The following is a 14,864-nucleotide window of genomic DNA, read 5'->3' on the forward strand; positions in this document are numbered from 1 at the left end:
ATTGGGCCTTAACTAGAGCTTCTTAGCACTCCTTTGTCCTCTTTGACAGGGCAAACACCCTCACCACCACAGCTAGCCAGGCAAGCCTATATAGGCTTGCCTTCCCGAGCCTCTCTGGCCATCTTTCTCTTCTTGAGATTATTATCATCAAGAGCTTGTTTTCCCGTAGCTGGCGAGCATTTCCAACGTTGTGGTGGGTGTACAGATTAGGGGGTTTGTGGGTGTTAGTGCTATAAGGATTAGGGTTATGTATGTATCCTCTGACCACAGATCCTAACCCTATAATGTCGACAAACCAAAACCAGGTTTAGGGGTATATAGGGACAAGCCTTCTTAGCTTTAGCCTTTGTCGCACTACCTCTCCCAACTCTATTCAGGAACGTCTTGTGCTCGCTGCTAATAAGTGCCTGCTCCTATCCTAAACACTGAACTCATCGCATAATTTTTTAGATACAGTTACCTCTCATCTGCTTGATCGTATTCCCAAGATCTTGAGCGGTTTTAGTGCCTGAGAAATCCTAGTGCAAACACCTAGGTACCTAGGTAGCCGGAGCTCGGCTGGATCTGGCGGACCACATCGCGGAACAGACAACTCCGTTTGTTCTTCACTAACCCGGAATCACGGGGCGGCAACGCGAAGCGACAAATTTCCGTAAAAAGTCCTCCACTAAGATTCAGCGTTATGCCCACCGTTCCTCCCGTTTGGCAACCCACAGGCTCCCGAGCGCCCCTATTGCACATCAATACCACGCTGGCTCGGTGGCTCCAGTATGTCGACATGGACATCACCCCAAGTAATCGCGTCCTGCTCACTAGTATATGTATATCCCTCTTGCAGAAACCGCAAACTTTGTTCAGTGTCATGTCTTCGCTGCTAGTTCTGTTACGCGCAGTCCGCTAATACTTTCGAGTTGCCGTCAAGTCTCTGTAGCACCTCAATCAAATGAGGGCCTTATTCACGGCTGCGCTCGCTGCTGCTGCGGCGCACGAGTCCTTAGCACAACCGGTACCAGTGCTTGTCTTTGCTCAATCAACAGATGTCGTACTAACAAATCTACGCAGCTCTCCAGCGGTGACTGCCCCTCGTCAAGCTTCAAATCCCTCACAGCCCAGCGTTGGGTGAAGGCGGCCAAGCCGGGGTGGAACATTGGCAATACGCTCGATGCCTTGCCTGACGAAGGCTCGTGGAACAATCCGCGCCTGCAAGCGTCGACACTGGACTATGTCAAGGCAGCGGGCTTCAAGTCTGTCCGGCTTCCGGGTATGGGGTTCTGCTTCCTGCGTCAGCAATGTGCCTTGTTCACTTTCCGTTAACGTACAATTATAGTCACCTACGCGGAGCACTACGTGACTGGCTCGCCGAGTTGGACCATCAATGCGACCTGGCTGCAGCGTGTTTCGGATGTCGTGGACATGGCTACGTCTAAGGGGCTCTATGTGATCACAAACATGCATCACGGTATCATCTCCCCGTGCTTTCACAAGTACCTTGGCGTATTGTGGCTGATTAGAACGACTGAATAGACTCGTGGACATGGGCCGATGTCTCCAAGGCTGACGCAAACTTGACCATGATCGAGGAGAAGTTCCAAGCTTCCTGGATGCAAATAGCCAACAAGCTGCGCTGCAAGTCCGAGCTGGTTGCCTTTGAACCCATCAACGAGCCCCCTGGAAACAACGCCGAAGATGGGGCCAAACTCATGAAGCTGAATGACATCTTTGTGAAGGCACTCGTCGACACTGGCGGTTTCAATTCCAAGAGAGTCATCACTTTGTCTGGACCTGGGATGGGCGCTGATAAGATTCAGTGGTTCAAGGCACCGGCCAATATCACCAATCCATGGGCGTTTCAGTTTCACTTTTACAATCCTTGTTAGTACTCCCTGATATGTGCGTCTGACAGAATCTCTAACCGGCATCATGTACAGATGACTTTGTTTTCGGTGCTTGGTAAGTTGCCAGATTAAACACCGGTAATCCTTAGCCCTCCTATTAACACTAGCCTAGGGGCAAAACTATCTGGGGCTCCGAAGCCGACAAAGCCGCCGTCGTTGCCGAACTCTCCTCGGTCCGGGGCAACTTCACCAACGTGCCCATCGTCCTGGGCGAGTATGACGCCTCGCAGCTCAACACGGAGCCCGCGGCACGCTGGAAATGGTTCGACCACGTGCTGCGCACCGCCCAGGCGCTCGACATGCTCCCCATGCTCTGGGACAACGGACTCGACAACCTGGACCGCGCGACAGGCAAGTGGCGCGACCAGACAGCCATCGACATCATGATGCACGCCCTGGCGGGGCGCAACAATTCCCTGCCCGACAGCACTACCGACCCGGCCGCCACGGTGCAGGTCAGTTCGGCATATGTCTTCAACAAGCTTGGTCAGACACCAGGAAATCAAACCCTCCCGTTCCTGCTGAACGGCAATACCATCCGCAGCCTCAAAATCGGCTCGTCAACCCTGTCCCGTGGCCGGGATTACTCCATCACAGGCAACTCCAACATAACCCTCCACGCGTCATTCCTCGCGAAATACCTATCCGCCACCGCCGCGCCGGGGACAAAGGCCAACATCACGGTAACCTTCTCCTCCGGCGCGCCGTCACGCGTCGAGCTGGTGCAGTGGGACGTGCCCAAGTTTGCTTCCTTATCCTCTGCCGCGCGCGACGCGCCCGCTGGAGGCGATCTGAGCATCCCCGTTGAGTGGCGGGGCCTGCACCGGGTCGCGGCGGTGCAGGTTGTGAAAGCGGATGGAGGGTATCTGTTCGATGATTGGACCCAGTGGCTGGGGCCGTTGCAGAAGGGGAGAGCGGTAAGTTTCGTTCCTATTGTATATGTATATGAAGGGATGATGGGATGAGTATGGGTTGGTATGTTGCTAACGGAGTTGTGATAGACGTATAACAACCAGTGGGATTTTGATCACAACAGGGTGATAATAAGGCGAGCGGCTATCGATGCTGTGATTGCGTCCGGACAGAATACCACGTTCAGGTGGGAGTTTTATCCGAGGGCTGAAGGGAATGGGAATGTGGTTGAGTACACTTTGACGGTGTAGCGGTTTGTGCCTCGGTTACCGGGTGCTGTTGGGTAGGGGAGTCTGAACTTGGAAGTTGGGTTAACCTTAAATCCTGCCAAGTTGCCGCAGTAGCCCAAGACCAACTGCCGTAACCGACATGGATGGATCTGCGTATGATGGAAGGCATACATTAATAGGAAGCTAGGAGGATAGAGTTTGCCTTTCGCAATACTGTACTATTGAAGTCCGGTGACCTTAGGCAGTAGACAACTGAAGTTTCTCAAGCCTCAAGGGCTCAAGGGTTCAGGGGTTCAGGGGTTCAGGGGTTCAGGGGCTAAATTTTCTTCTACTCGTTTGCTCGTGCTTGGAGCCACATTACCGTAACCCGCCAATCAGACAGCCCGGTTAGCTCAGCTGGTTAGAGCGTCGTACTAATATAACCTGGTTATATTGAGTAATGCGAAGGTCAACAGTTCAATCCTGTTACTGGGCAGTTGTTGTTTTGTCCCCCCTAAAGAATGTTGTCCATCTTTTTTGCTGTGACGGAATCTGGAAGAATACAGGTCTTGTTATTAAAAGTACTACATGGGCTATAGGAATACCTGCAGCCGCTTTCTGCTCTTAACCCCTTCGTTTCCGCTCGAGCCTGGATAGCCATCGACTACCTGCTTTTTGAAAACTTGGCGCGGATCTCCTCCTCGGTAATCTGCCGAGTATGCCTTTTGAGCAGCGCTGCCCGCTCCTCCAAGGTCATGGACTTCTGACTCCCGATGGGAACCATGCATTTCGCTAGTGTCTCGTAGTCTTTTAGCATCAGTCGGATAGTGATCATGATGTAGTCAATGTTGTGGAAGACAAGGGCGTTCTCTGAGGCGTATGTTTCCTTCCCCTTTAGGAAGGCAACGGGGTGCTCGCGCCAATGACGGAGCGGGTTGAGGTGGTGCGAGGTGTGGTAGCCGTCGTTGAAGCAATAACGGTTGCTCTGTATTCAGATCAGCGATCGTATCAATGTAAGTATTAACTATGTGGTCTCACCGCAACATCAATTAGTGTGATACTTGAGCGATAGTCCGAGTCCGGCTCTTCGTCGTCGACGAAGGCGTGCTGACCCCAGTTGCCCACCATCAACCCAATCCGCATGAGGATAAACGGCAGCAGAACAGTGCAGAGGGCGGCCCGTGAGTTAACACGCCACAAGCAATACATCATCGCGTAGCTGGCGCCCTCCCAAAAGCCGGCCTTCAGAGCAAGGGACAACCTGCCCTTTCGAGCAAAGTACCTGGGAAGTTCCAGCCATATCAGCAACAAGAAGCGGCCAAAGTAATGGAGGAAGTGGAAGATGTCGTCCCGCTGATATCGAATGGTGGACGAGAGGTCGTCGGGCCCGTTGCCCTCGACATGGTGGTGCTTGATGTGATGGTAGAAATAAGAGTTCCAAGTGTGACCCATGAGAGGATCTGTAATGTAAGGAAAGAGGATGTCTATGAGACGGAAGCGCTTGGCAAGAATGCCTCTTTGGTGAATATGCTGGTGCATCATCAAGGTATAAGGACCCATGTAGGTGAACTGCATGACGAGATGCAGTAGTCCGTGGAGCCAGGAGAAGCGCCAAAAGAGAAATACGGCGCTGGGAACTGATGTTGCGAGATACAGCAAGAGATGGTTGAGCATCACAACGTCAGTTTCATAGCGAACGACGGAACGGGCAATGCGGATGTATGGGCGTAACAGCCAGCCATCAAGAAGTTTTGGCAGGCGGATGCTGTCGTAGTCGATCCCATTGAGCACGGTTGGCTCAAACTGAGCGTCCTTCGGGTCGTTGAGGGCCGATAGGGTTGCAATAACAGCCTCATCTTGGCTCGAGGTTGTGCCTAGACCACAGTCAGTACGCTGTGTGAATCTCCGTTTCCTTCGTCTATGCACGAGACATATAGTGTCTACTGCACGGGAGTAGTACTCACATTTCTCCGAGGTTGACTGGTCAAGTAGATCTTCTGCCAAGGCTTTCAGAACGAGACGGTCCGCTTTTGTTAACTGCTCATCGAACACAATATCGTCCATGATGCGAGTTCAGGCCTTCAGCACAAGCCTGGCGGTCTCGCAGAGCGACACCGCAAACTTGAAACGAGTGTATGAAGTAATCAAGGGGAGGAATCTCAAAACGTGAGCGAAGTGCGTGTTACTGAGTCTGATGGTCGGCAAAAGAACGACCACAAGTTCCTGCAAAAATGAGTGTGGTCAGAAGGTCTGTAATGATAACTGCGTAGAGATAGGTGTGGCTTCTCTTTGCATTGCAGGAGAGCACAGCAGTCGGGAACACAGAGAAGAGGGAAAATATTGGATGGTCTGATTTAGCTCTGTCTCCACATCATCTCCATGGGTAAGGTACTGTATGTACGCGTACTTGCGGGACTGGATACCGGACGAGATTTCAAGGGCGTTAAGTGGAGCTGGAGTGGAATTGCTGCAATCTCAAAATCGCACTTTACGCAAGTTAGCTCAAAGGCACCGGGCGTTAAACAGGCTTCAACTCGTTCCCCACAATGGCCTGTGTGCTTATGACCGTCTCTATCGAGGAGTTACAGTTTATCGCTTGTATCCGTTAATACATAGCAAGTACTGCCTTTGTACAATACCTACCTCCTCTCAACCAAATGTGGATGAATGTCGTCTGAGGGGTGCAGTACACGTACGGTATCCGGTACTCTGGGCAGGATGTACAAGTGCCGTGTCATTGACGTCACCCCGACAACCCAGGGCAGTAACGACCTGCTTTGCTCTACACTACAGATAATGTAGGGAAAATGGACTGGAACCTTGCGCTTAAGTTTTACTTCCCTTCAACACCATTGATGGAATCCAAGCATGATCGTTCCCCGACTACTACAAAACCGCGCCTTCCTTTCCGCAACCCGAATCCAGCTCGCACCGACTACTAGCCCTTCCCTTCGGTACTTACAACGCCCGCCAGCCATGTCCATCCACATGCAAGGACGCTGTGTATGCAACAAGCTGCAATATTCGCTAGACCTAGACTCGCCAGAGGACGCTAGGGCAACACTGTGCCATTGCTACAGCTGCCGCCGCGCATTCGGCACAAATTACGGCCTGACTGCTAAAGTTCCTATCCAGGCTTTCCGATATGAAAGCGGAACACCAAAGAAGTACAAACAGGAGAATGGTGTGACGAGGGAGTTCTGCGACAATTGTGGCGCCTATGTCTGCGAGTATGGGGTAAGTGAGGCTGTTTCTGCTGCACTTGACTAGACGCGACCATACCCTATAAGAGTCGGGAATCGAATAATTGCCCGATTAACAAGAGATACAGGAAGCTGCTGCAGACAAGTTCCGCTACATTATGTGGGGCTCGTTGGACGACCCTTCTTTGGTCAAGCCGAAGGGCGAGTTCTTTTGCAAGAGCCGGCCAGATTGGATGCCCGAGATCCCAGGTATGTCTTGAATGACTATTCTTACTTGATGCCGGTCACGGAAAACTGAGATGTCGGTCTAGGCCTATTTCACAAGAAAGAAATCAAAGAGTGAAAGAGCAAAAGAGTAGAATTCCTGTACGCTTATCCGGAAGAGAGGAATTGGCTTGAAATGACTTACCCAGAGACCTAGAACCAGCTGGATGGCATAGTAATAACATCGACTTTCATCAACCACGTACATCTGAGCGTGTGTATTGAGTCTGGATCATTCGGTGCAGAAGCCGGAGAATGCGACGTAAACGATACCCCGCGGGCGTTTACTACAACTCGTCGACTCCCCTGTCCAGTGAGAAGCTGGAATGGATGACAACCCTGAAGGCCTGGAAATTTGGAATATGATGGTACGAATAGGAGAACAGCGTCAGCGCTAGTCTCGGGACAGCCAGCTCCCGGCATTGCAATCATGACCGCCAAGATCGACCAATGACGGCACTGACCCGAAGAACGCATGATTCTCCTGATGAGACAATGTGCGTATGTACCTCCCCTACACCAACCTTACCCTTTGGGTTCTGCTTCGTAATGGTCCGGATACCATCACGTTTGTATCTCGATAACCAGGGATTATAAACCATCCATCACCAGGTAGCAGTATTCTTGGCGGGCAGCACTACTGGCTGAACTGTGAACCTCCCGCTCCCGCAGCCTTGGACATGGTGAATACCAAGCCGGCACGCCCGGAGGTAATGCACTTGCTTACTGCATGTACACACATACTTGCGGATTGCAGAGGTGTGGCACAGCCGTCCATACAGATCGTCACTGCAGGACGGCGGCTCGACGAGAAATTACCTCGCAGAATCCTACAGTCCGGGTTCTGCGGACACGGGCACCAGATGTCCCATCATCATTTTGATAATACCAACCAGAGACTATATGTATGGTGAACGCCCCCAAGATATGGCCCGAAGATGAAATCGTCTCAGCACCAGACATTCAAGCCAGCCAAACTCTGAGATCGCCAAAATGCTTCAAAAATGGCATGTATTCATGTTGTACACCTCGGTCCTACCGGTAGCCTCAGCCAGTAAACATCGTGCGCAACCCGTAAGAGCTTCCATTCGCCTCCAGCTCCAAACCCAACAGCGTGCTGCTGTTGAAACTCCCATGGTGCTGATCCATTACAGTGTGTAGCCTTGGCGGCTGCGCTCCCGGGGCTCGTGATCTTCCCCAACTCAACACTCTACGACACCCACAACTTCTACTGGTCGGAGCGCCAATCCAATCTCAGCCCTTCCTGCTTCGTCGCGCCCAACACCGCGCAGGACGTGTCCACAGCCGTCAAGGTGCTCACCCGCCACAACGCGCCCTTCACCGTCAAAGGCGGCGGGCACACCCCCTTTGAGGGCGCCTCCAGCATTGAGGACGGGGTCACCATCACCCTGGCATCCCTCACCGACATCACGGTTTCTGCCGATAGAAAAACCGTTTCCGTTGGCGCCGGGAACAGATGGATCAACGTGTCGGAAGCGCTGGATCCGCTGGGCCTCGCTGTGGTAGGCGGAAGGAGCGCAACAGTCGGTGTCAGTGGTCTGACGCTAGGAGGGGGCATTTCCTACTTCTCTGGCACTCGTGGCTGGGCATGCGACAATGTGCGCAACTATGAGATTGTCCTCGCCTCGGGAGAGATCGTCAACGCGTCCCCTGTCACCAACCGTGACCTTTTTTGGGCTTTGCGGGGTGGAGGCGGTACCAACTTCGGAATCGTCACCCGTTTTGACCTGGCTGCCCATGAGCAGGGCGATCTCTGGGCAAGCTCGCTCATCTGGCCCGGAAGCGTAAACACAACCCTGATTCCGCTCTTGCATGACCTGCTCGTGCGCAACCTAGTAGCAGACCCTGCCGCACATCTCTATTTCATCCTGGTCAACGATGCCTCCCTAGGGGGCTACGCGGTCGTGAGCGACCAATTCCACTCCACCCACGCCAACATCTCCCCGCCGGCAGTCTTCTCCCCCTTCCACGACGTGCCCGCATTATCAGTCAACACGCGCATCGCCAACGTCTCACGCCTCTCGCGGGACATTGAGCAGGCATTTGGCGGCCGTACAACCTGGTGGGACACGACCGTAGCAGCGACTGCAAGTCCTAACCTGCTATTGGATATTGTCCCACTCTTTGAGGCACACGTAACCCGGCTGAGAGCGGCCGCCGAACCCGTCAACTCGACAATGACGCCCTTTATGGTCTTCCAGCCTATCACACTCAACATCCTGCAAGCGATGCAGGTCAACGGGGGCAACGCGCTCGGCTTGAAACCTGAAGACGGGCCGATCATGATCGTGCAGGTGAATGTAATGTGGTCGAGCCCGTTGCTGGATGCGGCTGTCGAGGAAAGTTGTGGTCGCCTCATTCGCGAGATTGATACGCTCGCTGCCGAGCGTGGGGCCAGGTCCAAGAACGGCTATATTTATATGAACTACGCCGGACGGCCGCAGGACGTATATGCTGGCTACGGCTTAGAAAGTTTGGCGAGACTCAGGAAAACGGCGAGAAAGTGGGACCCGAATGGCGAGTTCCGGAAGTTGTGGAAAGGGTATTTCAAGCTCTAAGACAGCAGGTGTCCCGGGAATCTGCCACGAGCAGGATTCAGCGTCGGCGGGGATTTGGAGACCATGGACTGGCATTCATGCTCGAACGGGACGTGTTCGACAACCTAAATCTCTGTCATTTTGTCAGTAACAGGTCTCTTAACACCGTATTCTCATTGCCTTACCAAGACTGTCTCAATCCTGTCATGGCCCTGCAGGGGGTCCCCATTGCAACTGGACCTTTGTTGAGAACCTGTCAGCTGTGAAGACAGGTGTCAACCTGATACGTTGACAAGCATCTCTTTGCAGATTCGGAGACGCTCGCATGCTTCTTGCAGCAGTTCAGAGTGAGCCTCAGAGAAGATAGAGCGCAAGGCATCCAGCAGGTCTGGCAGGCCGTCTCCCAAGCCCATGGCCACAGATTCGGTCAGCTCGGAGAGATTCGCCACGTGCGAAAGATAAGCGGCAACGCGGCGATAGTTGACCGGCGGAGGCTTGTTGTGGCGGAATTGGGTGTGCGAATGCGATGGCGGGTCTTGGACCGAGTCCTGGCGGCTGAGGGCGCGTACAAAAGACCAGATACACAACGCGGCGTAGTACATGACCCAGGGCCGGTGTGGGTCGGGCTCATTGCGGCAAGAATAGGTCTGTACCTCAATCGGGGGCAGGCTGACGCCGCCAACGTCCAACCGCTCACGTTCGCTCGCGCCGCCGCTTCGTCGAGGATCTACCAGCACGCGGTGGAGGAGTTTGAAGGCATGCAGGACGGCATGACGTGTCGATGGCGAAGATGCCCACCCTCTCATGCGGGCGACGACGTTGGTATAATCCCTCACCGACACCTTTCTCCCGAGCAATCGCTTAGCACCAGCATATACTTGACAGTCTATGATGTCGACATGTAAGCTGATCTGCGCCAAGTGGTACAGTACAGCGGCGCTATTGATCGGCCCATTTGAACCAGAGAATTGAGCCGACGAATCGGCGAGGCCTGATGTTCCCGCTGCGCCCTGTGCCGCATCAAAACTCCGCTTCCAGTCGTCGAATGCGTTCAGCAACTTTCTCCTCCATACATCCTGGGTCTCTGTAGGCGGCGCCGACAGGTCTAACCATTTGAGATGCGTCTCTCTGTGGCTGAGATGCCAACCGACACTGAGTAGCCCAGACATGATGATCATACGGCCGAACGAGTGCGTTTTGACTTCTTTGCCGTGAACGGCACGCTTCAGGCCATCGAGGAACGATATGGTCTGCACACCGTACATGCGGAGGTTCTGGTCGAGCTGCCGCACAGTATCCGGGTTCGACGCTGTCCACAGATTGTCATCGCATGGGAGCGGCAAGCGAATCTCGTGTGGTGCCATGTCGGCAGTATGACCAAACATAGCGGCATGTATTATATCCATCATGAAAGCTGCAAAGACCACACGGTGCATCGCTTCCGTCTCGGCCCATCGCCCCCACCATGTGCGGGAATCGAGTCCAACCCCCTGTGGATGTTCGGCTGACGGTACTTCAGGGGGTGATTCGCTGCCCGAACGGCCGATTAGGGGGCTCCCTCGACGGAGAAGGGTCAGTGCAACCGAGTGGTAGATGTGGGCCCGTTCGTGGAGGCGCCGAGATGAGTACATCTTCTCATAGAATTCGAGGAGCAATAAGGCTTGAGAAACCCAGAGCCAGACCGGCGGCTGCGCTTCCTCTGCGGTCAATATCTCAGACCTTACCCCGAGGATAATCACGTCAGCAAAACCTCCGTAATCAGAGAGATTCCCACTCGAGTCCCTGCCGCGCAGCGAAGCAGCGCCCAGGGCGACCATGACGAGGAGCAAATACAGGGAGCATCGGTTGCACGAAAAAGTGGGTTGGTGCACAATAGGAAGCCGGGGTGACACGTGCTCCCAATACTCTTGCAGACAGTCGCGCATCATCTCGAGTCCAAGGGCAGGGATATCGCCGTTGCTGTCGTGAACAAGATTCGCCACCAGTGGTTCACATTTAGGGTGCTTCTGACGGAACAAGTGGAAGCAGCGTAGGATCTCCTGTCGGCGGAACTCGGTGATGAGTTCATCCTCGACAAAGCGGGCAGGAGTCTCCTGTGATCGGCCGCTCGTCAATGACTCGTAATCGTAGTGAATGTTGTTATTGAAAGTCGACTCAAGACCGCCATCCATAAACGGAATGTGCGAGACACTAAAATCACCATAGGGCGCATGTGGATTGAACAACCAGACGGCAAAGTTCTCACGAGACATATCATCGTGCTGAAATTCGACACTGTGATAGGGCACAGCGGCGGGCTGCTCAGGGGCGCGCTGGTCCTCGCGGGCATAGTAGCCTGGCTTGGGGCGAATGATATTGCAGGCCCCAAGGTCTGGCAGCTGCGAAGCCCAGCTAGAAGGTTGAGCCATTCTGGGTGGACCTGGGTTGGGAAGCGTTGGCGGAGGATGTGTGGTCGTATCCGGTGAGAGGAGTATTGCGGCGTCATGCGGAACCCGGGCGAGGGTGGGACGGACTTCGGCGACGGCGGTTGGTGATACAGCAGGAGCTGGGGTTGACGAATCGGTCGTCGCACTGAAACTCGGCATTCGGTTCCGCGGGATATACGAGGCAGAATGCCGCTTCCTGTGACGGGCTAGCAGGTCTGCGCGCACGAACTTTTGCTCGCACTATTTATGCTTGTTAGCGAACCATCTTTTGGTCTAGACCGAGGAAAGGCACGAAGGAAAAGAGGGACATACGCCGGCGACGTCGCAGCGGTATATTTCCTTGGGCGCATCTGAGAAAAAGGTTAACTAGCCGACTAATTGCACACCGGCACGCACACCGAGTGATTGATGGATGGGATGTGGCAGGTGCACGCACGGTTCAGCTGGTGTCGTTGGAGATGCTCGGCTCTCGAATACAACTTGTCGCAGCCCGGGTAGTCACAGCCAAAGCGCCGAGGTGCGCCCTTGCGGCTGGCGCGTTTGTACGGAGCCGGAGCAGCACTGGCGGCGCCATTCTGGGATTGCGGAGCCTGTTGGGCTTCCATGAGGTTTGGCTTTTTCTGCTGCGTGTTGTCGGTCGTCCGTCAAGGTTACTAATTAGTGCTGCCCTACAGGTGTCCACGGCGCATTCTTCAGTGGATCGACGGGCAGAACTTCAGAAGTGAGTGACAAGCACCAGAAGGTCGCGGGTACGCGCCTATCCAGAGCAAAAGAAGGACATCGGAGCAGCCTTGGACAACGATCAGATAGCTCGGAAATCGATTGGAAAGACGGCAAGAAGTCAAGCCAGACTGCCAGACCTGGCGTAAGCTTAACTGGCGAGGAAAAATAGCTCGACAGCGGGGCAAGCGACAGGACCCGGACTCCTTCCCCGGCGACCCTGGGCCCCGAACCAGTTACCCAGCGAGCAGGAAGCTGCGGGCAAGTCGACCCCCACGCTCATCTCCACATCCCGCCGTCGCTCACCAGGACGGGCAACTCCACGTGGAGGGACAAAGGCACGGGTCTCGCTGGCAATCTGTTACAGTATGTTACAGTTCCCGACATTTGCCATGCGCCACACCCAACTTTTACGTATGAACCAAGCCGCTCAAGGATAGAACAGCATCATGATGGAGCGCCAATGAGTAATGACATTGTGTTGTAAAGAGCTGAATTGCGAGGTTGGAGAGAAACGCTTTGGGAACGGCCAACCCTGCGTATGTACTCCGTAATTGCACCTACTTCTTAACTCGAACTCAGATGCGCCATATGCAGCTTGCAAAATGCGGGGTCTTTGTGAGTTTGCGGCGCTCTGGTAATGTGTAACACTGTAACTCCATGTGCACGAAGCACCTCAACATTTGTCGGCCCGGAATGGGAGCTTTTGCTTGGAGGACGTGGGGGTCCAGGGCCAGTCAGGGGCAAACCACGGCAAGTCCCAGGGGGTTTGCTGAACGCCAGCGGCATCGACGAGAGCATCACAGCGACGGCTCCCTGCTCAGCCTAAGATAAGCAACAGAAAAGCACTAACACAGAGTAGATCAATGCAAGGCCCGTGGGCTGTTCCGCCTTGGTTGCGGACTCAACATCAACGCAAGTATGCATGTATCTCCGTGCTTCTTCTCTACGGCATGGAAGGTGCCTTTTGAGGGACAAGTCTCAGCTGTCCAACCCCGAAGCTCCAAGTGCTCCCCGCAGCAAAAGAATGCTGTGCATAAATTTTGTCAATAGTGTGCGAGCTGAGGGTGAGCTTCGTACCGTGCATGGTAGGTCAAGGGACTTAAGGTAACATAACATTAGATTGATCACCTGTATCAGAGACGCGGTACACGACCGAGGGGCTCCCCTTCCGGCTAGCATTCTGCACAGCAGTAGTTGCACCACAAAAGCCTTGAAATAAGCAAACCAGCATGATCATGATCTCCGGGCTTTGTAAGACTGCAGGTCCAGGCTTCTTGGTCTCCGACGGAGATCTCCTAATTAACTGACAGTCTTGGCATGCGTTATGTACAGTCCAACCCTTGTTCGTTCGTTAGCGTGGTACATGGGATGGATCTGAACAAGCATGCCAAAGCCAACCAAAATCAATTGCGAGAGTTCATTGATCTGAAGCCCTGGCGATAGCTGGTTGGACGCCTTGTCGATGTGGGAATGCTTTGCAACGCTGTAAACATATATGGAATAGTTGGCTGGAGAAGAGAGTAAAGGTTGAGGCCAGGGTAGAAGCCAGGGCAGAGAAGTTGAAGATTATGTAAGCCCAACCTGAAAAATGGGTCAGTGCTAGATGCGTGTGGTTCGATTGGCCAAAGGCCTCTGGATTCTGTGTTGTGGTTGGTTTAGAAAACACGGGGCAAGTCCCGCGCTAACAAACGAACAAGCCTTACCATCGTAATTAGGGAAGTTAACCAGGTTGGGAAATTAACCAGGCCCCACATGACGCCAGCCAATGGCAAACCTTGGCAAAGTCAGGACCCGCTGTCATTGGCCGCGGTTAACTTCCCAACCTGGTTAACTTCCCTGCTTACGATGGTATCCTGTAGTTGGTCAAACGGGCCTCGGCTGTCGCTAACTTATCGGTCGTATAAGGCGAAGGGATCTTGACTCCCGTCGGTCCAGGCACTGCAGCGGTACAGTCCATGGAGGCTCAGAGGAGGTCGGCAAAAGTTTACAGTTGGCATGTTGCGGGGTGCACATAGGAATTTGGCTGGAAAACAGTAGCGCTATACTAACTAGGTGAAAGTCATGTCCAATCATCGAAACGATACTCGGGTGACATACAATTTAGCCTGGAAAAGAGTATGGAACTGGGTATAGTCTGTCCATTTTGAAAATTATATAGTGTAGGATTACAATATTGTTAGGACACTCCGTTCTTATACAAACTCTGTCATAGAGACGGCCTTGGCCACAGTGGCCGAGTGGGCTAGTCAGGCCAGGGCCTTGGGCCCTCCCTTGGCCAGGCCCAGGGCCAGGAGGAGGAGGGGGATTCCTTATTCTCCCTCTGACTGTGACGAATCTCGGTCCCCTACCACTGAAAGGGACTCCTTAGACTGAAGGTTGACTTAGACGGGGTGAGGTTCGGTAGAGCCAAAGGGTCTACAACAAGTGCACAAGCAAGTGTTCACACAGTTGTAAAGACAACTGCTTGCATTGCTTACTGGAGAACCTCTGGCAGGTCCTCCAAGGGAATAGCTAGCTATCTAATATACTAATGATTGTCTTTGAGGATCACTCCTTGCTCCTAGTGATCTCTGTGCTGACTCACCTGGCTCACTTCGTGATCCCAGTGATCCTTATGTTGGCTCACTCTCCTTCCCTAGTGATCCATTCTGATTGGTTAGTTGAGTGATTGGCT

The 14,864-nt window shown here is 53.5% G+C and overlaps 5 protein-coding genes and 1 non-coding gene across 6 annotated transcripts; 4 read left to right on the forward strand and 2 right to left on the reverse strand.

Annotated features, from left to right (window-relative positions):
- Positions 1 to 943: 943 nt before the first annotated feature.
- On the forward strand, positions 944 to 3,058 carry N656DRAFT_766914 (glycoside hydrolase family 5 protein; the record flags this gene model as incomplete). Its single annotated transcript, XM_064813519.1, has 7 exons — positions 944 to 1,006; positions 1,063 to 1,261; positions 1,328 to 1,459; positions 1,525 to 1,872; positions 1,929 to 1,950; positions 2,008 to 2,812; positions 2,897 to 3,058. The coding sequence occupies 7 exons, from the start codon at positions 944 to 946 to the stop codon at positions 3,056 to 3,058; spliced, it is 1,731 nt and encodes a 576-aa protein (XP_064672326.1).
- A 360-nt stretch (positions 3,059 to 3,418) lies between these two features.
- N656DRAFT_t41 lies at positions 3,419 to 3,512 on the forward strand. Its single transcript has one exon. It is a non-coding gene; the product is annotated as a tRNA-Ile (tRNA).
- A 68-nt stretch (positions 3,513 to 3,580) lies between these two features.
- Positions 3,581 to 5,451, reverse strand: N656DRAFT_835636 (uncharacterized protein). The gene is made up of 3 exons (XM_064818757.1): positions 4,981 to 5,451; positions 4,055 to 4,890; positions 3,581 to 4,001 (listed from the first exon to the last, which is right to left on the reverse strand). The coding sequence occupies exons 1-3, from the start codon at positions 5,078 to 5,080 to the stop codon at positions 3,681 to 3,683; spliced, it is 1,257 nt and encodes a 418-aa protein (XP_064672327.1). The 5' UTR covers positions 5,081 to 5,451; the 3' UTR covers positions 3,581 to 3,680.
- Positions 5,452 to 5,992: 541 nt separating this feature from the next.
- Positions 5,993 to 6,562, forward strand: N656DRAFT_766916 (DUF636-domain-containing protein; the record flags this gene model as incomplete). The annotated part of the gene is made up of 3 exons (XM_064813520.1): positions 5,993 to 6,253; positions 6,348 to 6,468; positions 6,531 to 6,562. The coding sequence occupies 3 exons, from the start codon at positions 5,993 to 5,995 to the stop codon at positions 6,560 to 6,562; spliced, it is 414 nt and encodes a 137-aa protein (XP_064672328.1).
- Positions 6,563 to 7,432: 870 nt separating this feature from the next.
- On the forward strand, positions 7,433 to 9,257 carry N656DRAFT_749349 (FAD-binding domain-containing protein). Its single transcript, XM_064812975.1, has 2 exons — positions 7,433 to 7,557; positions 7,638 to 9,257. Exons 1-2 carry the CDS (start codon positions 7,477 to 7,479, stop codon positions 9,060 to 9,062), a joined length of 1,506 nt encoding a protein of 501 aa, XP_064672329.1. The 5' UTR covers positions 7,433 to 7,476; the 3' UTR covers positions 9,063 to 9,257.
- On the reverse strand, positions 9,224 to 11,776 carry N656DRAFT_544579 (uncharacterized protein). The gene has a single exon (XM_064810027.1). The coding sequence runs from the start codon at positions 11,624 to 11,626 to the stop codon at positions 9,317 to 9,319; it is 2,310 nt and encodes a 769-aa protein (XP_064672330.1). The 5' UTR covers positions 11,627 to 11,776; the 3' UTR covers positions 9,224 to 9,316.
- Between the last annotated feature and the right edge of the window lie 3,088 nt (positions 11,777 to 14,864).

The sequence above is a fragment of the Canariomyces notabilis genome, assembly GCF_033297395.1.
Source record: "Canariomyces notabilis strain CBS 508.74 unplaced genomic scaffold N656scaffold_5, whole genome shotgun sequence".
In the NCBI taxonomy this organism is placed as follows: Eukaryota; Fungi; Ascomycota; class Sordariomycetes; order Sordariales; family Chaetomiaceae; genus Canariomyces; species Canariomyces notabilis.

Bases quoted from the DNA above. Each gene is read 5' to 3' on its own strand.
- N656DRAFT_835636 (XM_064818757.1), bottom strand. From the start codon at position 5,080: ATGGACGATATTGTGTTCGATGAGCAGTTAACAAAAGCGGACCGTCTC. The intron at 4,891-4,980 runs GTGAGTACTACT...ACTGTGGTCTAG, and splicing joins CCAGTCAACCTCGGAGAAAT to GCACAACCTCGAGCCAAGAT. The intron at 4,002-4,054 runs GTGAGACCACAT...ATCTGAATACAG, and splicing joins TCACACTAATTGATGTTGCG to AGCAACCGTTATTGCTTCAA.
- N656DRAFT_544579 (XM_064810027.1), bottom strand. From the start codon at position 11,626: ATGCCGAGTTTCAGTGCGACGACCGATTCGTCAACCCCAGCTCCTGCT.
- N656DRAFT_749349 (XM_064812975.1), top strand. From the start codon at position 7,477: ATGCTTCAAAAATGGCATGTATTCATGTTGTACACCTCGGTCCTACCG. The intron at 7,558-7,637 runs GTAAGAGCTTCC...GATCCATTACAG, and splicing joins GTAAACATCGTGCGCAACCC to TGTGTAGCCTTGGCGGCTGC.